Source organism: Cervus elaphus, chromosome 23 (genome assembly GCF_910594005.1).
Source record: "Cervus elaphus chromosome 23, mCerEla1.1, whole genome shotgun sequence".
NCBI lineage: Eukaryota > Metazoa > Chordata > Mammalia > Artiodactyla > Cervidae > Cervus > Cervus elaphus.
Window position 1 is genome coordinate 9,757,372 of NC_057837.1, and position 25,771 is coordinate 9,783,142.

Consider the following 25,771-nt stretch of genomic DNA (forward strand, 5'->3'; position numbering starts at 1 on the left):
TAATTAGTACAATAATAATTTCCCCCTTATCAGGATAATTGCATCTTTGAATATATATTTTTCAGACTGGAGAGCTCTGTTGCACAGCCATCTAGAAGACTGAATGCAGGTATGTTTTGTTACCCATTCATTTGTGACTTCAATCATTACTGTAAGCCCATCTTCTACAAAACAAATGCTAAATTATACACTGTGTATCTTTCCAAGCACATTAGATAAATTTTTAAACAGACCAGGAGGAATGATCATGTCACAAGCTTAAAATAAACTAAGTTACAGGGTGGATTCCATAACTTCATTTAATATTGATAGCAGCTCCATTTAAACCTTGAAAAAGCAAATACCTTTAATAAATTTCATGTGAATAATTATATATTTTGATATAACTATCATACAGGAGTGTGTACATATAGAAATCTATAGGTAGACTTATATACATTTCAATATATACCATATATATCTTTTTTTCTTCTCAAATTTTTCTTTTTAGTAAAACAAAGCAGTTTTACTTGTACATGGATGTGCGATGCTACATTCAGTCCTGAGTGATTTAAGGGATCATTAATAAACTACAGTAAATTCTAGTCTTGCAGCTTAAGATCCAGTAGATACAGTAACAAAAATGTGAACGAAATGTTTAAAAATATGCATTCAACGAGGAGCTGGTTTTGTGCTTAGCAGAGAAAGCTCGAACGTGCACGACAGCCATTTGGTAAAAACTTCTTGAATATTCAAGATTAAACGAATATCCTATTTCAATGGATTTATAGAAGCTGATGTAACCTACATCCAATGTGTCAAGCATGGAAGACTCCAGTCATGATTGGACTGAAAATCCCTTTTGCAGAATGTGAAATTCTGTGTAAACATCAGTGCTTAGGGATTATACAAAAAGTTCAGACTCAAATGGGGAAAAAAGAAAATACAGTGAAATAATTTAAAATGCTTTTCTTGGGATACAGCCAGCCACATGGAAGGGACATTAAAAAAAATAAGAGTATTCTGGTGAAAGGGGAAACCAGATGAAAGTCACTGGGGAGGTCTGACCAGGCACCCACCAGGGGAAGCCCCAGGCTGGCTCCAGGGGCCCACGGTGATGGAGCCTCTGGGACAGACCCTGCACACAATGAGAAGGCCACATTCACCCTGACGGGCGGGGGCGGCCGCCCCCAAGGTCACCGTGGCCAGCGCGGCCCGGCTCTGCTCAGGCACTCGGAGGCGGCGGCAGGGGGCCCAGGCCCCTGGCGGGGGGCTGCTCGGACCAGAAGGCACTGTGCGGCGGGCTTCCATCTCCAGCCCTACCCCGTCCCGTGGCTGCTGTAGTCGAAGACGCCCTTCTTGAAGAACGGCGAGAACTCGCACACCGTGTGTTTGGATAGCGTCAGCCCCACCTTGTCGATGTGCAGCGGGGACGTGGCCGACTGGAGCATCACGCTGAAGAAGTCCCTGAGGTACCGCTGGGAAGAGAGGAGAGGCAAAGACACTGTCAAGGCACGGGCAGGGAGGAGGCGGCGGGGGGAGCGCCTAGAAACAACATCCCTGCTGGCGTGGAGGGGCTGCCACTGTCAGAAACAGTGCAGGGACCCTCCTCTGATGCCTTCCCCACGTCAGACCCACCTGGGGAGCAGCCACGACGCCCAGCGTGCGGCTGACACTTCTTGGTTCTGAGCTCATAGGACATGTCGTCTGCAGACAGGCCCGGGGAACGCCGGGCAGCGGGCGCTGGGGGTGGGGTCTGCTTTCCAGCATCGTGCCGGTAGTTAATACCCCGCTTTTTCAGCCAAGTCACATGTGCTGACTCTTTGCAACACTATGGACTCTTTGCAACACTATGGACTGCAGCCCGCCGAGTCATGTCCCCCCGCCCAACTCACTAATAGGAAGACCACTGAGAGGAAGGAGAACAAAACTGCTAATGGTCTGCACGATGCTAAATGCACATTTTTACTCTTGTTGACCGGGGGATTTTTGCTGAAACTAACGTCTCTGGCGCTAATATGTCCTTAGTCAACAATGTGTCGAGTGGCACAGGCCCTCTCTGCTTTGCAGCCTTCTTATACACTAAAGGAGAAGAAACACTGTGGGCAAGAGGGACCACTGCAAACACCAACATTTACAGATCAACCAGTAAAGGAAGCTCTTGCTGAGATTAATTTGCTCTGAACCCTGTGCTCACCCCCCACCCCAACCTTTGCACACGTCTGTGGCAGCACTGGCCTGCTTTTCTGGCACCAAACTCGCAAAGCTGCTCTGAGTCCAAGACCCGAGATTCCGGGGCTGAAATCAGACGTGGGCACCAGCAAGATGTGTTAATGGAAAAGAGAACATGCAGAAATATTTCATACAGTTCCAGTATGGCAGAGGTTACCTATAACTGAAAATGGGGTGCAGGGAGGGTGGTTTTAGGCCTGAATCTTTATTACTCTCTCGGCTTGTTTAAAAAATAAAAATCCTATCACAAACTCAGAAATTAAACACAGTAATCATGGACTCTGAGTAACAGAACAATTCTGTCTATGAAACATGGTCTAGAACAGCGGTTCCCAAGCAGGGGTGATCTGCCCCATAGACATTTTCACGGTGGGGGGTGGGCGTGTATCTAACAGGTAAAGGCCAGGGATGCAGCTAACATCCTATAATGCTCAACATCCTACAAGCCTCTGTGCAAAGAATTATTTATCCCAAATGTCAGTAGTGACACGGATAACGAACCTGTGGCCTGGGGGAAGCCAAATTCAGCTGGCTGAATGAATAGCCCACCTCAAACTTAGCTCTGAAAGAAGACATTCTGCTCAAGGAAAATCTCTTAGCTACTTTCTTAAAAACAGTAACAGGGACTACTAATAATTAACACTCGTACAGTAATTTATAGTTTCTAAAAATCTACCACCTAACTCTTTGTGTTTTATGGAAGTATAACTGATGCCCAGTGGCTGAGTACTCTTCCAAGGCAGGACCTGCAGAGTGCTGACACGTGGAGATGTCTGTGAAACCAGCAGCAAAGCAAGGTGACAGGCGTTTGGACCACACCCAAAGGGGTCCTGCGTCACCCAACTGTAGGTTATCTTCATGCTCTGCCTATACCTACCTCTTTCTTTTCTTTTAATTACTGTAACACCCATTATCTGGTGAGCAAGGCTAGTAATCCAGAGAGGAGACTTGAGAGCAAGGATTTTTAACTCAGGCTGTTTCCCGTGTTCAATATTCTTAACTTCCTGATCTCATGGTAATCGCTCAAGAAAGGCTCTCTAAACAAAAAGCAGGTCAAGGTAAGAAGGTGTCAAAACCAATTGCTAGAAAATGGACACCTTGCTCCAGGACTTATTTGCATCAAAGAAGCAGAAGAGAACAGCCTTGACTTTTCTGGGGGCAGAAAAGCCGGGAACATTGACCGAGAGGGACCTGAGGTCCAACAAACACGGTTACTGTGAAATACGCATCTGGCAGGAGGGGGACCGGGGCCGCCCCCGCGGGTGAGCTATGGCGGCACCCCTCCGCGGGGTGAGGCAGGACCCGGGCCGTCACCTCAACAGCTCCCTGCAGCCCACATCCCCACGGCCAGGCTCGAGCGTAGACTAATGTCCACACCGCCTGCCTTCCAGATGCTTTCTGACTGGACGGAAGGGAACAGATGATGTATCAACATTTGTCATCATCAGTTCACAAAGCAGGGGCCCTTTAAAGGGCCAAGAAAGCCTGAAGGATACTGAAAAGAGAAGAAACAGTAAAAGCCTGAAATAAAGTGCAAAGAGAAGGGTCTGGAGATCCCCCTTCCCCACCCGGGGAAGCCCCGTAAAGAGAGAGCAAGGAAGCAGCTGCCGGTGATGGCTCTCCTTAAAATGAATGCATCAGCACGCCTCGATGAAACCTCCTGAGAGAGGGATCTGATCCAACTGATTCTCAACATTATGGAAGAGCCTTTTCTCTGTGATGAGTTCTATGCTCAGCAGAATTGGGTGGCCTTGGCTCCCTCTTCCTAGACCGCTTCTTGGTCAAAGAAAGGCTATGAGTAGGAAGTGTTCTTTGTGGAGACCTCAGCATGCTCTGAAGTGAAGAGGTGACACGTGGCCTTGGTTGGCTGTGTCCAGAACCACAGGCTTGCAGTGGGCTGAGCAAATCCTTTCTGGTGAGTGACGAACCCAAAGGCCCAGGGCTGGGACCGGGGACACAAGAAAGAACTAAAATTGCAGAAAGTGCCTGGGGTCACAGACAGCATCTCATTCTCTGTAATCCCCCATTGTCCTGGGACACTGCTGAGTTGGGGGAAAGTGCTTACAAGCAACCCTGATGACTAATATTGATGAGTTCATTTTTAAAAACTGAAATGTACAGAGAGAAAACAGCATCCATCATGAATGTACAGCTAAATGAGTTTTCAAAAAGTGAATGCACGGGTGTGCTGAGCACTGGGCTAAAAACATCACGTTTTTAGAGCCCTGGCAGCCGTCCCCACACTCCGTCCTCCAGGGTAACCACCACTCCGGCTTCCTGTGCCACCGATCCATTTTGCCAGGCTTTGAACTTGATACCGATGGGATCCCACAGGGCGCACTCTTCTGTGTCTGGTTCCCACCGTCTAATGTGACGCTTGTGAGACTTGTGCACCTGGGTGGGTGTGCTGTGATCTGTTCTGTTTTCACTGCTGTGTAGTATTCCACGTGCCCCATCCACCCACTTACTGAGGTGGAGGGGTATGGAGTGGCGATGGGTTTGGTTCTTTTGTCTGACCTTTTCAGTAATGAAATCGACTTCTGTATAACGATGTTGGGTGAATCAAGTTTATCACTATTCCTACAATAAAGAAGCTCCCCCTTAGGACTTGAGGCCTGAGTCTAATGTACTAGAACTCTGCTACTGCGTGTATATCAATCTACATCCGAATTATATATAAAATACATACTTAAGTACACACATTCATATTAATAAATTCTGCTGCCTGTGCTCCTAGAATTTTCCACAGCACCTGTGGCCAAAGGGAGAAAATTAAAGTGCTTCCTGTCAAAGCTCTCTCTCTAATGTTGAGTCCAAAGACACCCCCACCCTCCCTGGTATGTGAAAATGAGTCCAGGAACTGAGCCACCTCCCCAGGGCAGTTTACTTTTACAAAACTCAAAGACATAGGGAGCTTATGTGCTTATCAGGGTCAGAAGGGCAAAGTAGGAGAAGGATCTGTGAAATCCAATATCCAATTTCTGTTTCTTTCACATGGCTTCTTCTCCATGAAAATCAGAAAAGCAGACAAATTTCAATCTCTGTAGCCACTGTTGTTGTTCAGTCGCTAAGGCATGTCCAACTCTCTGCAACCCCATGGACTGTAGCACACCAGGCTTCCCTGTCCTCCATTATCTCCCTGAGCTTGCTCAACTCATGGAGATGCCATCCAACCATCTGATCCTCCGTCACCCCCTTCTCCTCCTGCCCCCAATCTTTCCCAGCATCAGGGTCTTTTCCAATGAGTCAGCTCTGCATATCAGGTAGCCAAAGTATTGGAGCTTCAGCTTTAGCAGCTATTAGGGATCACAAAAGGCCCGCAGGACACCAGGCTGCCCTGGTGGTGGGGTTGGGGGAGGTCACATCCAAGTTTCTGCTCTGTGAAACACCCCAGATCAGGGCTGCTAAGAATGGAGGCTGCACCTGCCATGGTTGGGAGACATTCCAGCCCTGCCTCGGAAAGTCAGATGAAACCCAATCTTCTTTCAGTAAGACTGCAAATCAGGAAATGGAATGCAGAGCAAAAGGGGGTCTGGGGATGTCTTGAGAGTGAGCAACCGAGGAGATGGGAGGGACTGAGAGGAGATGGAGCCCAAAGAGGGGCAAGGGGCCAGCTGGGGGATGGGGAGGGGGATGAGGTGGGATCAGGGGTGGTGGGGAGAGAAGAGGAGGGAGAGAGGGGAACCACACACCACGCTGGGGATGGAGGACCATGCTGCTGCTGCTGCTAAGTCGCGACAGTCGTGTCCGACTCTGTGTGACCCCATAGATAGCAGCCCACCAGGCTCCCCCATCCCTGGGATTCTCCAGGCAAGAACCCTGGAGTGGGTTGCCATTTCCTTCTCCAATGCATGAAAGTGGAAAGTGAAAGTGAAGCCGCTCAGTCGTGTCCGACTCTTCACAACCCCATGGACTACAGCCCACCAGGCTCCTCCGTCCAGGGGATTCTCCAGGCAAGAGTACTGGAGTGGGGTGCCATTGCCTTCTCCAGGAGGACCATGAGCTGCTTTCAAAGTTGGCAATAAAAGGTCTAAGAACAATAGATATGTTAGACATTTATCTAGGTTTCTTTTAGCTGCTTGGACTGACACTGTAGTACAAGGCGTTTTCTTATCAATGCTTTTGGAAAATCAAATTTAGATGACAAGTCTTTACGGCATACTTCAGTACTGATGCACAGCACCTTGATTTCAGAAACTCTTTCTTCTACAGGTTGTGGGCATGCATATATATATATACATATATATATGTGTGTGTGTATATATGTATGTATCTATCCATCTATTTTTTAAGTCAATCTGCACAGGGGCCTTGAGTGGGATGGGGGGAGGCAGAAGTCACTGGGAGACATGGGCCCCCATGGGTCTGCTCCAAACAAAATGTTAAATGGCTTGTGGTTTTAAAAACTGCCCCCTCCCCACAGAACAAAAACAAAATCCTGTAAGGGACCATGAGCTTTCAAAAGAGGAGGCCAAGAGATCAGCGGAAGGATAAGAGACACACAGATTGCCAAAATGCCCCACACCAGGCTCCTGACGCCTTCTCTGCAAAGGGGTTCTTTCTGTCCTTTAACTCATACTTGCCGACACCCCTGAGCTCCTTGGGAACATCCCCTACGTGCACACACCAGGCCGGCCAGCGATCGCCTCGTTCCTCTCAAAGACAGGACATTGATCAACAGCCTGCAATGCTCCAGGCACAGTGAGAATGTTTAATGGTCTATTTCATTTAAAGATCACAATAGTGTATGAGGCAGAGTCTATTATTATCTCCAACTTCTCAGAGAAAAAAAACCGCAGTCCAGGAGGCATTAAGTACCGTCCTAAAGGTGACAGAGTGTGGGAGTGTGAGGACTCACACCAGCTCTCCCAAGTCCAGAGACTGGTCTCAGTCCCCGGGCTCCGTCCGCAGCGCCCGCCAGCCTCCCCTTCTCGGGCTGACCCTGCTCTCCGGGTGCTGCCATCTTACTGGGCCGGGCTGATGGCACTGGGCGTCTCGGCTGCCTGGGCTTAGTAAATGCCACAGCATCTAGTACTGCCTGGGCCAGATGCTGCCTCTGCTGGCCTGATGGTGTTCTCACGGGGACGGGGGCGCAGGGCTGCCTAGAGTGAACGCTCCCCGCAAACCTGGGACAGAGGCCCCCTTCCTCTGATGCGTCTACCCTTCTCCACAGAGGCTATGCTCCTCTGTTCACATCCACAGACCTTCCTCACAGCGCCTTGCTGGGCACTGGTCATTTCTTGACCGCCCTTCTTCTGTTCCCCCTCCCAGACAACATTTAGCTTCCCTTCTGAAAAAATACCTCCCCATTCTTTAGGGATGGGTCATCTGGCTGACTCAGGGCAGAGGGCTAGAGGTCTCTTCCTCTTCATCTTCTGGGATGGGCTCCTGCAGCTGAAGAGCTCATCAAGATACCACGTGGAGCCTGCAGGGATGCAGGGTGCTCTGGGGCAAGCCTCTCCCAGAATGCAGAGCTGGTGCCATGGAGCATTTCAAGAGTTTGCTTAAGAAACCCGGGGCAGAAGCAGGAGAGCTCTAGGTCTGTCCATTCCCAAGCCCACTTGCTCACCAGGACCACAGCTGTTTCCTACTGTTTGCCTTCAACGCCCCTGGGGTGTTGGCAGGCGTCCGTCAAGAATAAGAGGAAACCTCCCACTTACAACACGCCCAGTTCTGGGGGTGGGGGCCGCCGTGGGCTCAGGGCATCTGCCCAGGATGCCTCTCTTAGGACAAGGTCCGTCCTGGGAGGCTTTCAGACATACTGTCTCAGATGGGTCAGCCCATGCGAGAGGTCCATTCCTAGCCAAGCATTCAGCTGGAAGACTCCTGCTCCAAACTCAGATACACACACGGGCCAATCTTTAAAATTCAACACCATTTCAAAAGTCAACCACTAAACACTACTAATCTTTTGAACCAAAAACACAGGCTAATATGGTCTGTTGGCTGTGTTAATGAGTTCTGAAAGGCGAAACACACTCCCTACAGCAATACAGAGCAATTCAGCAAGAACTTAGTCAATTATCTTAGCGCTTTAGCCTGGTACCTCAATCAATACACTGCATTAAGGCGGGGAAAAATGAATATAAAGTGCTGCTACGTGCTACTTCACTTTAGACATTTTTGAAGAAGGTCATTATATTAACATGATTCATGTGTGACCTGTAATATGATTTCAGGGTCGGCTCTGGCTAAAAGGAAAAGTACTTAAGTCCCGGGAATAACCTTGGTAGAAGCTGGACTTGAAGTAGCTTCTGCTGGGTTTTTCCTTTCAATTTGGGAGCTTCTGGATGAAATGCTAGTCTGCTCATAGGGAAGACCTCGTGCTCTACAGCTCGTCCAGGCAAAAACCTGGGAGGTGAGAGGGACATTACATGGTGCGGCCGCTCCCATCGCACAGCCATTCCCCTTTCAGGTCTGGAATCTGGAAGGAAAGGCAAGTCTGAGAACAGGGAAAGTAGGGAAGGTGTGTGGTACCCAGGCTCAGTAAAGGATGTGAACAGGGAGCAAGGCCAGCGTGTGGAGGGCTCAGCCTGGGGAAGGGCAGGGTCTGAAGGAGAATCCTGGGGGCCTTGAACCTGGCTGTCGGGTCTGCAGGTATTTGTGCGAAGCCTTTCCGGGCTCAGGAGCTCCTACGACCCCTGAGACAGTCTAAGGAGAAGGAGGACAGGTGTCTGTATTCCTCTGTTTCCACATAAGAAGACTGAGATCTCAGGAGACAGGAACTTAGACAAGAAAAACGACTGCAAGAGACAAAATGACTGGCTCTTCAGATTCGGGAGAAAGTCCTCGAAATTCTCAAGGAGAATCCTTTAAGCCCATAACATTAAGGTATAAATGTAAATGTACATGCAGCCCCTTTCTTTGGGGCTGTCCACGCCCTGCTCGTGTAGGCTCAGAATCTACCCTGGATTTCCATCAGCTGCCGCACACGCATGTGTGGGTGTGTAAATGCGTATGTGTGTGTCTAAGATGTGGGAATGAGAACAGGGCCTCAGAAGCGTTTGAAAGACTACCTTTTTTTATCTTTTGGCTTCCTTCCTTCTATTTTAATTAATGGGGGGATAAAATCATGACCATTTTATGTTATTAAAAACTTTCTGTTTTAATAGGGCTCACGGCTGTAACTGCAGCCCACTGCTTATTTCATGGGCGATATTTCACCCCAGCTGTGTCATCTGAATGATTTCCCGGCCATCTCACTGTTGTGGAGCTCTTTTCATTTTACAAAATTTTAACACCAATCCATAATTTAATTTAAAGTTATTGAAATTATTAAAATTGAAATGTTCTTTAAAAAAGTAAAAGGGCTTGAGCCACCTTTCCACCATGACACAATAACAGAGAAGGCAGTTCAGTGGCATTCCTCATTTCCAGAACTCACTGGCCATGCCGGCAGCTTAAAGACAACTCTAAGTCCAATAAGACTTAGAGGTCTCATTTACCTTGCAGTACTTGGGAGAATCAATCATTGATTGATGGGCTCTGAAGATGAATCTGGCCTGGATGGAGACACACTGGGATATTTCTAGACCCCAGAGAGGTCTGGTCACCACTGGCCATGTGTTATGAACCAACCCAGGCGGGTTATGTTATTCAGGGTCAAGTCTTCCCAGTTTTAAACTCCCATACATCCTACTCTGAACACCTCTCTCTGGCTATTTTAGGAATCCTAAACTTTGTCTCCATTGGATCAACCATGCTGAGTTCCTTTCCCAACATGCCTCCAAGTGTCCTCCATGCTCTGATAAAATTAAGGACAGCCTTTGACCAGCAGCTTACTCAACCACTGCACAGCTATTGCACATGTGCTCCCCACGAAGTCACATGGGGAGTGGGCACGCGGGTGCTGACAGACACAGAGCCTGCCCTCCCAGGGCACCTGGCTGCCCATGCCATCTCCTCATGGTTCAGAGTCGTTCTTCCTGGCGCTGTGCTTCCATCATCTAAATCCTGCTCCTCCTTTAAGGGCTAAACCAAGGTTTAAACTCTGTTGATGCCTCTCCCTTCAGACCCCATTCACGAGCCCAACAAGCAAATATTTAACCGAGAGGTTGCCTCCTGCCAGTGCTGCTGGGGATTCAGTAAAAGACAAGCTTCATTCCCATCCTGAGTAACATGCAGGCTTTTCAGGGAGATTGTGGACAGGGAAAGCAGGAATTAAAATATGGCTCAAAAAAAAAAAAAAGGAATGAGATACTTTTAGAGCACCTAGGAAAGGCAGCCCTGGGGATTGGAGACATTTACGCCAAGACCTGAAGGGTAAGAATCGAGCCTGTGAAGACACTGGAGAAAGATTCTGAAGGAAGCCTGTTCCAGGCAGAGGGCAGAGTGGGTATAAAGCCTCATAGTGGGGCAGCAGAGCTTGGGGCACGGCCAGTGGTCCAGCAGGACCGGACTGGGCTCTCTTTAGCATGGGGGAGGCACTTCTGCACTGCCCACCAGATCAGTTCTCAACCAGGCCTTAGACCAGGGGTTCAGTATGTGTCTTGCGAAACTCTCTTCTCTCTGAACCATGGAGTCCTGCCAGGACGAGTCCTGTGACTTGCTTTAACCTAGAGAGTGCACTGGAAGTGATGCTGAGGGTGAAGCGGGCACCGTGCAGCTTCTGGTGCCCCGGCTGAGCCCAGTCTTCAGCAGAGCCACGATCCAAATGCGGCCACATACACGTGCCCTGGTCTGACAAGGACACTTGGAAAAGGAGAATCTCCCAGCGGAGGCCAGCCCATGTTCCAGAATCATAGCACCATAAGCAACAACATGGGATTTCTTTAAAGCACTCACTTCTGGGGTAGGTTATTACTCCGTAAGAGATTACCAAAATACACGTATTTGGGGAAAAGGTAAGAGGTGAGGGAATAAATGGTATCAGTCAAAACCGAACAGAAGTTTCTTTGTTGTCTGTTTATAATTTATGACTAGCCATAAATTACAGTCCTATTCTACTTCACGCCAACCTCTTCCAACCTTTTCCTTATTTCTAATGAATAATTCTGTCTTTGCAGGTACTTCTTTCCTACCCTAGGTTTTAAAGTAAATACTTAGAATAAGTAGTCATCATTTGAAATATGGCATTTATTTCTTGATGTTAAATAGAATTCTGAGAGCTTCCACTTAAAATTCATCAGGGTGAAAATGTTCGTCTGTGATTACAGAATCCGAACTATTCATTACAGCTATTCAGAGAATCTTCTTTATGAGTTTAATGACATAAGCGTATTGTATTGAATTATTGTGGTACTGCATCAATTGGACTCATAAATTTAATATACTCAGTCTGGTTCACATATTTTAATAAAATCTAGCAAGCTTTAAAAATTTTATAAGGGATGTGCATTTCAAGTCCATGTGATGTTCATTTTTATAGGTTGACATTTTGGCTTGGGGTATTAAGTAGCTTCAATGATCCTGATGACCCAGCTGGGTCGAGCAGCAAGGTCAGGGTGAAACCCCACAAACAAACTGGCCACATGAGAAAGCCACTGTCTGCTTGAACTGAGAAGCTTGATGAGCCTTTCTCCAGAGCACAAGTCAACAGCAGTCCCATCTTTTCGGCTTCCAGAGCGGAAGAGAGGATCCTTCAAGTGTTTGGTGCACATGTGAGCCAGGAGTGATGGAGTCTCACGGGCTACATTCTCAACTTTGGTGAAAGCAAAATATGCCAGGATGCTGGGAGGAGCCCAGCACCCAGGGCTCACTCTGGTTCTTTGACTTTTGTTTACTGGGTCTCTTTGCAAGAGATGGGTAACCGGCTAAAGACAGATGCAGAGCAACTTGACACCCTCAGACAGAGGTGAGGCTGGAAGAGAGCCCTGGAGACACAGCTTGGCCGATCCGACTCTGCCCTGTGAGCTAGCGCCCCAGGCACCTGGTCACCCTTCAGCCACCACGCTGGGCGTGGAGACACTACAGCGCAGGGACACGGAGTCCTCCGCTTCCTCACTGGACTGTCTTTTAAGGATCAGAATATTAAACGAGCTACTGTCTGTAAAAGCGCTTGGGGCAGGGCCCAATTCACAAGGAGTCTTTATGAAGTCATCGACGCTATTATCTATACAGTTTGGTCCTCTGGAAGTTGTTGGGTAAATCTGTTAACTCTCTCTTCTTTTACATGGGCATAGAGCATGGAAGTATTTAATGTTTTCCCCTTCAAAGGAAAGTAGAGGACAGCAAGAATATGGAATTTTTTTTTTCTCCAAAGTCACCTAGTATCAGTCACTGGCAAACCCTTTATTTCAAGAGTTGCTTTAAAAGAAGGATGACTTCACATGTTTTTCAAAATGGGGAGTCATATTAAAAATAAGTTAAAAAAATATAACTATAAGGTAAATTAACTATCCTCTGAAAGATCATTTTGAATATGAGATTCTATAAAGTGCCATCTGGGAAAAAAAAACAAAAAACAAACTCCAAACCCCCTTCTTTTGTTTCTAAGCTCATGACTCCTCCCAGCACGGCATAAGCCTTCAAAGAGCTTCCTGACATCTGGAAAGAGAAGGACGACTCCCAGTGACCAACGAAACTGACAGACTGAAACTGCTGTGTGGCATGTCCGGCCATAAGGCACGTAAAGAACTGGTCCTAAATCACTTGAGAATTACCGGCACCCCTAAGCTCCCACCCCATGTGCAGCCCGGGAACGGGGTGCAGTGCGATGCTTCGAGACCCTGAATGACAATCTCGTCCCTTTCCACCAGCTGTGCCTGCGGGTGAGCGGGACGATCCTTCCCTTTCAAATCTGACCTAAGGTCCTCTGTACATCGATGGCACGTGTTCCCTGGATGGCCTTGAACTGGACCATTGTTGAGTAACATTGAGTCTCTGAATTCAGGGCCAGGGGGTAAGCTCTGGAGACACTGGGGGAGGGAGACCCACTGCTCCCTTTTTGTTCTTTAGGCCAGGAGCCCCTGACGATCCCCGAGGGACTGTTTGCCTGGCAAATTACCCTCCTGCCTTGGGGATAAATTATCTCTCAGGATCCACATACCGCCCTGCACCCCAGGGGGGAGCCACGGTCATGTCCCAGGTATGAAGAGGACCGTGGCCCCGAGTGGTGGGCCTGTGACCCGCCCCACAGATAGGATCAGCTGGAAATCTGGATTATCTGCTCCACTGACACCCTTCACAGGGACTGAGGTTTGGTGATGACAGGGAAGGTGGAGGTGGGGAGAAAAGCCAGAGCAAACTTCTCTAAAGGCACCAGCTCTGATTTTCAAAAAGGACAGAGTAGGTCTATAACTCATATAAGGAAATGAAAATAAATTCCTTTACCAAACAGATATTACCAGTGGAGTCAAGCATCTCAATGAAAAATATATATATGTTGAATCCATGTGCTTCCTGAAAGACACGCTCAATTAGATGACTGACACAGAGATGGCCACTAGGTAAGCAAAACATCATGGGTTTTAAGAGGGTCTTCTTTTTCTCAAAGGGCTTTACTTATTTACTACAGAGAATGAAGAATAGAGGATAGAGAATGAAGTCTATCAAATCAATGTATAACTCAAAGTCAAACTTTTGAAACCTTTACCACTGTCCTGGACAGCTCGTAAAACCCGAGGAGCCCCTGCAGAAGGGAGTGAAGGATGCCGCCAACCTGGAGCACAAAGACACACGAGCTTCCCTGGGCACCGGCGTCTAGCTGAGAGAAATGCCAAAGAAACCCAAAACTCCGTAAGCATCAAGCTTTCAGTCGTCGTGACTTTTCATATCTGTGACTGTTTTCAACTGCAGGGCAGGGCAAGCAGGGCAGTGCCACTTAAAAGGGGCTGACAGGATGTGGGTAAAGAGACGAGCTTACAGATCGAAAGGAAACCGCGCCAGGTGAGGAGTCCTGGGGACAGCAACAGGGCCATTTAATCAAAGAAATGGGGGCTAACCCGACATCCACAGACTCTGCTGCGAGGGAACTGCCCAGCAAAGCAAGGAAGGTCAGTTCATAGGGACTATGCTAGTACCTGAATATACCCAGATCCTTTCGGATGAGGAACTGCAAATAAATGCAATTTTGTGAACTGGAAGATGAGCACTATAAATAGAAAAGGAAAGGGGAATCACAACATACAGCAAGAAGCATAAATACCCCAGACTGTGGAGACAGAGCAGACAGGGTCCCTCACTGCCCACAGCACTCACCAGTGTCTTAAGCATGAGCCTCACCTCGACCCCTCAGCTGGCTTAAAAAATCCATTGAGAAAAAGATGATGGCTTCATTTACTGCCATTTTCATCTCTGATTAGCAATTTTTTCTTCTTAATTTCACTTATAAATAATATGACACAGGTGATCTCAATTAGAAAATAGATTAGAGAAAGTTTTTTTTTTTTGGTTGCCTGGAATATTACAGATGCAAATGTAAACACTTTGCAGTGAACTGCTGGGAATAAAAATAAGCCTGGCTAGAAAAGGATGAGAGTTTTACATGAGCAAACAATAAAAATTGTATGGAATTGGAACAAACTGATGTTGTTCTCCATTTGTTCCCCCCAAATATTGTCTCAAAGTGCTGCAGCAACACGGATTCATTACCGCTATGAAAAACGTAAGCAGCATGTATAGAAGAGAGAACGATTGTCTAGGGAAAACAAATAACCAGTAGAATCCTGAAATAAAGATGCAGTTTACAAAGGCAACACAGGAGGTTTGTGGGCCCAGGACACGGTGAACACCTTTCATGTAAGAAAAGCACAACTCATTTGGCAGACAAATCTGAATGAATGGAGTGAAGGGGACTAAAGCATCTTTAAGAAAGCCTAATGCCAACTGGGCGGGGGTTTGTAGGAGGGAAAAGATAATCCGCCAGTGTTGATATAAATAGTGAGCAGAGAACTTTATGGAGACAGGACAGAGACAGTGGTTCTTAAACAAAAGCACAGGAAGAATTCTGATCCTGTCTTTTGGGCTGCTGCAGCAAAAGCAAATGTATGAAGAGGAACTACCCTGACCCATGGAAATACACAAACCAACAATTTCCAGAAGCAAGAAGCAAGGCCTCCAGGTTTATAACATGAAAAGATGCAAAAGTAACCAGCAGAGTTAAAGCAAAGGATGACGGGGTGAGAGGGACCACTGGCAGAGTTTCTCAAACCTGCAGGGAAGGACCAGCCGAGGGAGGGAGAGACGGAAAGCAGAGGGAGGAGGTGACAGGAGAATCAGGCCAGGAGGCTCAACACAGGCAAGTGGGACTCCAGAAAGGAAAACCCTCAAAAGAGGAAACGATCACAAAAATCTCCCGGAGATGAAGGACAGGAGATAAAGTCCATGCGGACAGAGGCCCAGAAAAGGGAGGGGCTGCTCACCAGGGAAGACCCCCGAGCACCCCAGACGCTGGGGACAGAGGTGGGGGGAATCACGACGCAAAGGGCTGGGCACCGAGATGGCTCTGACCCGCCTAACACCAGCTCTGGGGTCAGAAGACCAGGAAGCAAGCCCCCTAAACTACAGGGCAAAATGGTTTCCAACTAGCACATCCTGTCCAGTCAGGGGCGGGTGAAGAAAGACCTCATCAGACATGCCTCGAGAAACGCACCTCCTGTGCGTCCCTTCTCAGAAAGCTCCTAGGGATGTGCTCAGTTGAAATGAGGGGATAAGTCAAGGAGGAGGAGAACAGGGAGCACAGGAAGGGGAAACAACCCGAGAGGTGCAAAGGAGGGTGGAGGCCAGGGTGGACGTGACCCAGGCGTCTGTGAGCGCATCCACAACTCACTGAGCCTACAAACTGTACACACAGGACGGGGCAACAGGTCCGCACATACACAGACAGACACACGTTCAGACAGACACGCTCACTTTCTCTCTCTCTCACACACACATGAACCAACAGCAAAATGGTCAGAAAGGACATATGTCCAACCCAAAAGGATATACGACCAGCCCAGCATGAGCTCCTCTGAGAGCAAAGCCTGGGGTCACTTATTTAGGGGTGACCTTGCGGCTTCCCTGGTGGCTCAGCTGGTAAAGAATCCGCTTACAATGCAGGAGACCTGGGCTCCATCTCTGGGTTGGGAAGATCCCCTGGAGGAGGGCATGGCAACCCACTCCAGTATTCTTGCCTGGAGAATCCGCACGGACAGAGGAGCTTGGTAGACTACAGTCCATGGGGCTGCAAAGAATCGGACGTGACTGAGCAACTAACACACTTTGGACATGGAAGCAAAGGGATGGGAAAGCGAGAGAGAAAAAAAGGGGCTGTTGCTGAGCGGGTCACAGCTGTGCACTACGGCTGGGCTGGGTCCTGCTGGGCACGCTGAGAAACACCAACACTGCGCTTCCAATCACCCCTGGAAAGGAGGGGGAGCCAGCAGGCTCCCCACGGAAAGACGTGCGGCCTCCCTGTGGGGTTCCTCCAGGGCCTCACCCCCCTCTGGGTCCCAGCCGGGCTGGGTCCGCCTGGGCTTTGGAGGAGGCTGGGCGCGGGTGGGGGTTGGGGAGCAGAGCTGAGAGGCCCTGGGGACATGGCCCACATATGCTGGGCCTGCTGGGCAGGGCCGGCATCCCCTGGGGGCTACGGGATAGGGAGGAGCACGTGTGAGCTGTGGGATGGGCCTGGGGGGGATGATGGGGATGGTATCCACGCCGGAGCCGGGCACCGCATGTCAGTCTCCGCTTCTGGCTCAGCTGCCGCCCCCGCCCCGAGCTCGCACTGTGACTTCAGCGTGTGGTTTTCTGATGAGGATTTTCTGATTTCACAGCAAGCTGACTCATTACCTTCCTAAGGCTAAACAGTTCTTTTTAAAGACATTAAAATACAAGTTTTATCGCAACCTTAGGCGGTAAGAACTCAGGCGACTAATGAAACTCAGGTTTCATGCACTGAGCCTAGTGAATCTATCATCACGTGACTGCAAAGCATCCAGATGATGGAGATGCCTGTGAGTCCCCACCCGCCAGGCTGGGCTGTGACATGCTGGTGGGAGAAGTTGAGGCGGCTGTCAGCACAGAGCCCCGGGCCTGGGCTACACTGCAGTCCTTCCAAGGACTCCTGGGCATCATGCTTTCTTGCTGTATCAGTGCCTCTTGCTGTATTATATAACTCTATCTACAGAATTATATCTATATACTATATTGATTATCTCTAAAACTGACATCTTTCTACGCACCTATTAGCTACACAGCTATAACCTCTCTACTATACCTATATAACTATATTTATAACTATGCCTATGTGCACATAATGTGCCTATATGCACATAATATCATCTACAGTTAAATCTATACAATTATATCTTATTAGATGAAGGACAGAGAAGCCTGCCCATGCTGCAGTCCATCGGGTTGTGAAGAGTAGGACACGACTTAGTGACTGAACAACAAGATCACGCTTTATCTTATTTGTAATTAGTAACATATCCACTGCATGTCTCCTCCTCCAGTGAGGATTAACAGGATGGTGATGCGGCTATGCCATCATCAGCAGCAGCCCTAAAGAACAACCTGGCTCCCAAGAAGGGACTAGACTTTTACTGGGACACCCCTTTATCTACACCCAGGACAATGCGTGCACTAGGGAAGAGGAAAAAGCATTATTTTTGGCAGAAACGAGCAAGCTGAACTGAACAGACATGAACACTGCTAGAAATGGATGATATAAAGATGACACCATCACAGACATGACTCCAAATGGTCACTAGCTCTGAAACCATTTTAGTAACTCAGTGTCCCCGTAACGAGATGGGTGTTCTTTCCATCATCCAGCACAGCTATTCCCCCCCACTTTAGCTGCATTTCTGACACTCCGCCAGGGCCAGGAGCTAATTAAGTGCTTCAGTTTGGAAGACGGTCCCTCCCCATCCCTGCTGTGCTGCGGCAAGTGTGAGATGGGAGGGATGGCAGAGAGAAGAGACGAAAATGGCATTTCATTCTGCAGGGTAAACGGTGAGGTCAACAGGGGCCTGGAGCTCACAGCCGTCTCCAACCGAGGCAGGCCAGCTTCCCCCAGGCGCGGGCGACAGGAGGGAGGCCAGGCCACTGGCTCCATGCGTCACTGGGGATGCCTGCTTCTGTGTCAGAGGCCATGAGACATGATAGGGAAGAAAACAAACAGGGGTCCCTCGCTCTATCTAGGAGCAGAGCAGGAACAATCCTCCAGCCACGGTTTAATTCTGTAATACTCAAGCTGCATTTCATTTTGCTTTTAAAAGTGACCTGGGAAATGAAAAATGTTCAGTACTGAACTCCACAGCGGAGCACGCCCAGCTCTGAAGCCCAACGTACTGGGCTGTGCTGCGATCTTTTCATCTGATGCTATTTCCATCAACAGGAAAGAGCCAGAGAATCCCGGTTGTTTGCCAAGCCCCAAAACACCTTGTGAGTGAGGGTGGAAGCTGGGAAGATGACAGATGTTAAGGATTTACTGGGGACTGAGGTGGGGTTCTCATCGGGACTGATGTTAAAGAGTATCAAAATCCTCAAAAATGGAAAAATTACCACGGCAGCTGTATCTGGGGTGAACAGAAATGGCTTGTCATGGTTAATTTCATGTGTTGACTTGCTGGATCACTAAGCGCCCAGATATTTTGTTATCATTCAGTTGCTCAGTCGTGTCTGACTCTTCTGCAACCCCAAGGACTGCAGCTAGCCAGGCTTCCCTGTCCATGGGATTTCCAGGCAAGAATCCTAGAGTGGGTTGCCACATTACTCCAAACGCTATTTCTCTGTGTGTGTGTGAGGCTGTTTATGGATGAGATGAACGTCTGGGTCAACAGACTGAGTGGCGCACACCCTCACATGGGTGGGCCTCATCCAACAGGCTGAACGGAAAGGCGGACCCTCCCCCGAGTAAGAAGAATGCGTGCCTGACTGCGCTGAGCAGGGACAGCGGTCCCTCCCATCTCTGGGTTTGAACAGAAACATCAACCTGCCGGATGGAACACACTCCACCAGCTCTGCTGGTCCTCTGGCCTCTGGACTGTGGCTCTCCCTGACCCGTGACTGCCGACCGCACATATTGGGACCTCCAAACCCCAAGTTAGTGAAAAGCTAAAAAAAAAAAAAAGCACTATTTCAGTGTCATCGACTGTGTGTAGAAATGCAAAAGACACAAATATGTTTAAAAGGGAATCTCACTGTCTGGTTCAGATGAATGCTGTGGGTCTTGGGCACCCACGCTCATTTCATCACTGCCCTCGGCTCTCATTCTACAAAGTGGCGAGCCACGCTGACTCCACCTCTGGTGTGTCTCTCTAAGCCGCCCACTTTCCTCCAAGCCAATGGCCAACACACCCTCCTTGAGGCCACAGTCACGCCTTGTCTGGAAACAGTAACAGCCCAGCCACCGCTCTTTCCTGCCTCCATCTCCTCAGGTCCCTCCATTCTCTCCAGGGCAGTCAAATGTCAGCCCTCCTCTCGTCTGTGAACAGTGCCCCATGGGCCTCGCTGTCCTGTGGCTCAGGTCCAAAGTCAGGAACACGGCTTTAGGATCTGGCTTTTCCTTCCCTGTCTACGTCCACATCAGTCTCATCTTTCTATGGCAGACTCAGATTCCTAGATCTCATCCCAGTCTTGCTGAATCAGAATATACTAGAACATGGTCTGAGAATTTATTATCTTTCAAAAAGCTACTTGAGATAAATTCAAAGATTGGCCACACGGGTTTGGGGGCAACTGCTTTGGGAGTCACGTCCTCTGATAACCTTGGAGGCGGTACATGACTATTTGAGTAGTTACCTGATGAGTCATCTCCGCTCCGACGGGACCATGAGGTCCTTGGAGATGGGAAGCACTCAATTGATGCATGCCAGACAGGCCCAATCGTGCACAGGAAGTGGTCCTGAGCATGGGCAGTGACTGCCATGGTCAATGGATTGCTTTAACACAGACAGCAAAGACCGTCAAGAGGGAGACCACCAGACATCACGTGCTTCCTCTGAGATGCAAGGGAACAGCAGCACCACCTCTCCAGTGTTTCTGCCCCAGAAAATTAGACTTGAACTCAATCAAGCCACTCAGTCTAACAAGTGGTTGAACTGTGGTGTTGGAGAAGATTCTTGAGAGTCCCTGGGACTGCAAAGAGATCAAACCAGTCAATCCTAAAGGAAATCAGTCCTGAATATTCATTGGCAGGGCTGATGCTGAAGCTGAAACTCTAATACTTTGGCCACCTGATGCAAAGAACTGACTCACTGGAAAAGACCCTGATGCTGGGAAAGATTGAGGGTGGGAGGAGAAAGGGACAGCAGAGGATGAGATGGTTGGATGGTATTACCGACTCTGACATGAGTCAGAGCAAGCTCCGGGAGTTGGTGATGGACAGAGAAGCCTAGCATGCTGCAGTCCATGGGGTCACAAAGAGTCAGACACGACTGAGTGACTGAACTGAACTGAGAGGCACATGGTGAATGGCACCATGGGCTGCAACCAGCAAAACCTCAAATGTGAGAATTCCCTGGATAAATGACATGGTTTCATCAACAAACAAATGGTGAGAAAACCAGAGGGCAGGGAAATCTATAGACTAGAAGACACTTTTTTAAAGAGATTCATCCTAAAATATTCATGGATAAAATAATGTGATATCCCTGGTGGCTCAGTTGATAAAGAATCCCCCTGCAATGCAGGGGACCAGGGTTCAGTCCCTGGGTTGAGAAGATCCCCTGGAGAAAGGAATGGTTGCCCACTCCAGTATTCGTGCCTGGAGAATTTCATGGACAGAAGAGCCTGGAATGCTATAAGCCATGGGGTTGCAAAGAGATCAACAAGACTGAGCAAAATAAGCATGCAATATGATAGCTGGCATTTGTTTTAAAGTAATCCTGTGAATGTGTGTGTATAGGGACTGAGGAAGAAATGAAACGCAACAGGTCACATGCTGACAATGATGAAGCTGGGTCATATGAGAGGGTGCATTGGGTTTATAACATCATTCTTTCTGGTTTTTTAATATACACTGTCATAAGAAATAAAGTTTAACAAAATGTCTAAGCCATAAATTTCTATCTCATGATATCTCAAAGTACCTTTAGTGTACTGAAAGTTGGAGATGGTTATATAACCTTTTGCAGAGCAGAAATTTGCTAATTTTACAGGGCTGCAACCCTTGATTCTAAGAGTTCTTTGAATACCTGCTATCAACAAACCCAACACTCTTTAGATAAAGGCCATTTCTCTTTTGAGCCAGAATGGGTTGCATAGGATTGCCAAGGAAGGCCCTCTGCTCCAAGGAGAACCAGGGCCATGTCCTGGAAAGAGGGTGATCTTCTCTTCTACACGAACATTCTAACTTTATCTTGATGCTAAAATTAATGTACTCAAGTCGTTCTGCTTCTTCACACTAACTTGACAGAAGATCATCTCAACTTTCCTGTCTGACAGGATGAAGGAGAATTTAGTTTTAGTACTGTTGAAAGTGGTAGAAAGAACAGAGAAAAAGGGCAGAGGAAGGGGCAGCCCGTTTTCAGAATTCATAAGCGACCCTTGAAGAAAAAGTCTTCAGGTATCATACTGACAGTGTAATTAAACGTAGCAACAGGTCACTTAGAATATCCAAAGTGATACTACAAGGCAGGTGAACATGAAGGCCCTCTGAACCAAGCATCAGTGAGGAAAAGCCTTTGTGGCGATACATGAAAATTATAGGGAAAGATAATCTTTATGACTGTCAATTACATCAGTATTCCACTGGGCCTCTCACCTAGCTTATGCTTCTATGTGATTACAAGCGATTTCCTTCTTTTATTCCTCACTATTCAAATGTTTTAATTTTGAAACGCTTCTGTATTCAAATGTCTTAATTTACAAAGGCGGGTGCTGGGTGGGCACCTCACTGATTTGCATATTCTTAAAATCATTGATTCATAAAGGCAGACATCTACCTTGAGTTTGGAAAGAACAAGTGAATAAAAATGGTGCTTGGCAAAGATAGATAAAATAGCGACTTCCAAATTTCAGAGTAATGAATGAGTCACTCTTAATGAAATTTACATTATTATATGCTTAGCAGTAGAGAAAATATGTATAAAAATATAATTTTTTTAGATGATCACCTTCCTTTTAATAATTAAAACTCAAACTCTTGAGAAAAATGTGTACCACTGCCACATTCATTCACCCACTCACCTACCTACCTACCACCCATCCATCCTTCCCTCCTTTCTTGAGCAAAGCAATTAAAGGACAACAGAAAAATAAGAGGATGGAGGGAGGACAGAAGTGAAAGAAAAATGAAGGCAGAAAAAAAGGGAAAGGAAGGAGATTACCAATGCATGATGACTACATTTATTAAAAAATTTTATAAAGTTCATAAATAAACTTTATTTTTAAGGCAGGTAAAGGTTAACAGAAAAGTGGAAAGGAAGCAAAATTTCCCATATCCAGCTCTATACACACAACCACTATTAAATTCACACACCAGAAGGTTATATCTGCTGTAATTAGTAACCCACACAGACACATCACTGTCACTCAAAGTCCACAGTCCACATTAGGATTCACTCTTGCCTGTTCTATGGGCTTTGACAATGTATTAAGTCAAATGTATTACGTCACCATGACAGCATCACTGTCTTAAAAATCCTCTGTGTTCTGCCTATGCATTCTTCCCCACCCCTGACCCTTTCACGGGGTCTGCAGTTTTGGCTTTTCCAGAATGTCATACGGTTGGAATCATATAGTAAGGGGTCTTTTCAGATTGGCTTCTGTCACTTAAGTTCTATGTATTTAAGGTTCCTCCATGTCTTTTCAAGGCTTGATGGCTCATTTCTTTTTAAGGTTAGTCATATTTCACTGTCTGGATGGACCACAGTTTATTTATCCAGTCACCTCCAGAAGGACATCTTGATTGCGTCCAAGTTTTAGCAATTATGAATAAAGCTGCTATAAACATTCATGTGTGGGTTTTTGTGTGAACATATGTTTTCAGCTCATTTGGGTAAACACCAATGATTTAAAATGCCAAACTGTATGGCAAGAGTGTGTTTAGTTTCATAAGAAACTTCCAAACTGCCTTCCAAAGTGGCGGTACCACGCATTCCTGCCACCAGTGAAGGAGAGTTCCCACTGCTCCACCTTCTCAGTGGCATCTGATATCCATGGAGTTGTGGATTTTGGCCATTCTAAAAGGTGTACAGAGATAGCTCACTGCTATTTCATTTTTGCATTTCCCAACTGACAAATGATGCTCGTAGATGTCCCTCCTATATTTGCCGTGGGTACATATTCTTTGGTGAGGAGCCTGTTCAGATCTTCTACTTGTTTTTTAATTGGGTTTTTCATTTTCTTATTGTTGAGTTTTAAAAGTTCATTGTACGTTTTGGATGAGTGCTTTATCAGATGTGTCTTTTGCAGATATTTTTCCCCCAATATTGGTATTACCCCCAGGTAGTTATTACCTGGGGGTAATAACTGGGGGTAACATCTGGGGTATTAATACCCCAGGTTGGTATTTTCATTCTCTTGGCATTGTCTTCTGTAGAGCAGAAATTTTCAATTTTAGTCAAGTCCAGCTTATCAACTGTTTCTTCCATGGATTGTGTCTTTGATGCTATATCTGAAAAATCACTGCCATATCCAAGGTCATCTGGATTTCCTCCTACGTTATCTTCTAGGAGTTTTAGTTTTGCACTTTACAAACAGTCTGGATTACTGTAGCTTTTGAAGCTTGGGTGGTGTCAGTTCTCTTAACTTTTTCTCCTTCAATTTTATACCAGCTATCCTGGCTTCTTTGGTTCTCCATACAGACTTGAGAATCAGTTTGTCCATGTCCACAAATAACTTGCTGAGGGATTTCACTGGATCTACAGATCAAGTTGGAAAACTTGATATCTTGACAAGATTGAGTCTTCCGATCCATAAACATGGACTATATCTTCATTGGTTTAGTTCTTTGATTTCTTTCATCAGAGTTTTTATAGTTCTCTTCATACAGATCTTATACATATTCTATTAAAATTTTACCTAAGTATTTAATCTGGGGTCCTAATGTGCATTCAATTGTGTTCTTAATTTCAATTCCAATGTTTCATTGCTGGTATACAGGAAAGTGATTGTTCTTGTATCCTGCGATCTTGACATAATTGCTTATCAGTTTCAGGAGATTTCTTGTCAATTATTTTGGATTTTCTATAGAGACAATCATGTCATTTGTGAGTAAGAGTTTTATTTCTCCCTTCTGAATCCAAATAATCTTTTATATCCTTATCTTATTGCAGTAATTAGAACTTTGTTTAATTTTAAAAGTAAACTGTATGTAACTCATATGACAACTGGAATGTAGCAATTTTTAACAGAAGAATTTCTAGGGTCTGCTGTGTTATCTATCCAAGGATTTTACATGTGTTCTCATTTAACCTTCACAACCACTCTATGAAGTGGGTATTATTAGTGTTTCCATTTTATGGATTAAACCCCATGGACTATGGCCCACCAGATTCCTCCATCCATGGGATTTCCCAGGCAAGAGCACTGGAGTGAGTCACCAATTCCTTCTCCAGGAGATCTTCCCACATCAGGGATCAAACCTGAGTCTCCTGCTTGGCAGGTGGATTCTTTACTACTGAGCCGCCTGGGAAGCCTGACTGCTCTACTACTTTCAAGAAAACGCCCAAGAAATTTCTCAGGTTCCTATCTCCAAAGGTGGTGGTTTTATTCTTGAAAACTTTATTATTTTAGAGGATTCCCCCTGTTTGCATTAATTACAGTTACTCCTTGAAATGACAGACTATAAGATGATTAGCAGAAATGTTTCAAGTAGATGATAACATTTTCTGAAATTAGTGACCCAGAATGCACCTCTCATCAATCAACAAAAACAAAATAAAAACTCATCTACTAGAGATAATATAGGCAGATTTTCTGAGAATTCAGCGAAGGTGAGGCATGTGTAAAATATCATGGGAGGCTGAGAATTCCATTAGACGTCGATTCAGCTGTCTTCAAATAACTGAAGAGTACAACAGGGGAAAGCAAGAGAGTAATAAGGGTCTCAAAAGAGGTGGAAGTGAAGTCTCACGGACATTCCAAAACAAAGTGTGCAGCAGACCCAGCTCACCTCAGACTCAGAGTGTGTGAGGGTTAAGAGGAGGCGCCTGCCCTAAAGACACTCTAGTAAAGACTGAGGCTTTGCCACTCACTGGCTACACAACCTTCTTTATCCTCCCCAAGACCTAATTTTTTCACCTGTAAAATGGGGACAATGATAGAAGCCCTCAAGAGCTGGCTGGAGGAGTACATGGCATGAGGTGCCAAGCCTTTCCCTCAGGCCTGGCACTTAGTAATGAACACGCAGCCACTGGGGGAAGCTGGAGCACCCTGTGAAAGCCTGGGAAACTGCCAACATTCCACCCTCTTTGACCTACAACAATGGCAGGTGCGACCCAATGGTAATGGTATCTGCCTTTAAGTAGAGTATTGATAACAAGCACCTTTCCACTCCAGATAAACGCATCAGATAGAGACTGATGTGGCCCTTTCCTGGTACCTCCACAACCCTCTCTGCTGGGCAGTAGTCTGCGTTACTAGAAGGGCTGGGGGAGCTGGGAAGCGTGTCACACAGGGTGAGTTGCTGTCAGAACCCTCTGGCTGCCCGACGGCAGACTCTGTCAACGACATGCACATTTACACTGAC

The 25,771-nt window shown here is 46.8% G+C and overlaps 1 protein-coding gene across 1 annotated transcript in view; it reads right to left on the minus strand.

The window, feature by feature from the left end:
- Positions 1-282: 282 nt before the first annotated feature.
- Positions 283-25,771, minus strand: part of KIF16B (kinesin family member 16B) — a 279,477-nt gene continuing 253,988 nt past the window's right edge. Inside the window, exon 26 of the mRNA XM_043884699.1 lies at positions 283-1,457. Coding sequence (XP_043740634.1) covers positions 1,299-1,457 — 159 coding nt within the window. The 3' untranslated portion in view covers positions 283-1,298. The remainder of the gene's footprint in view (positions 1,458-25,771) is intronic.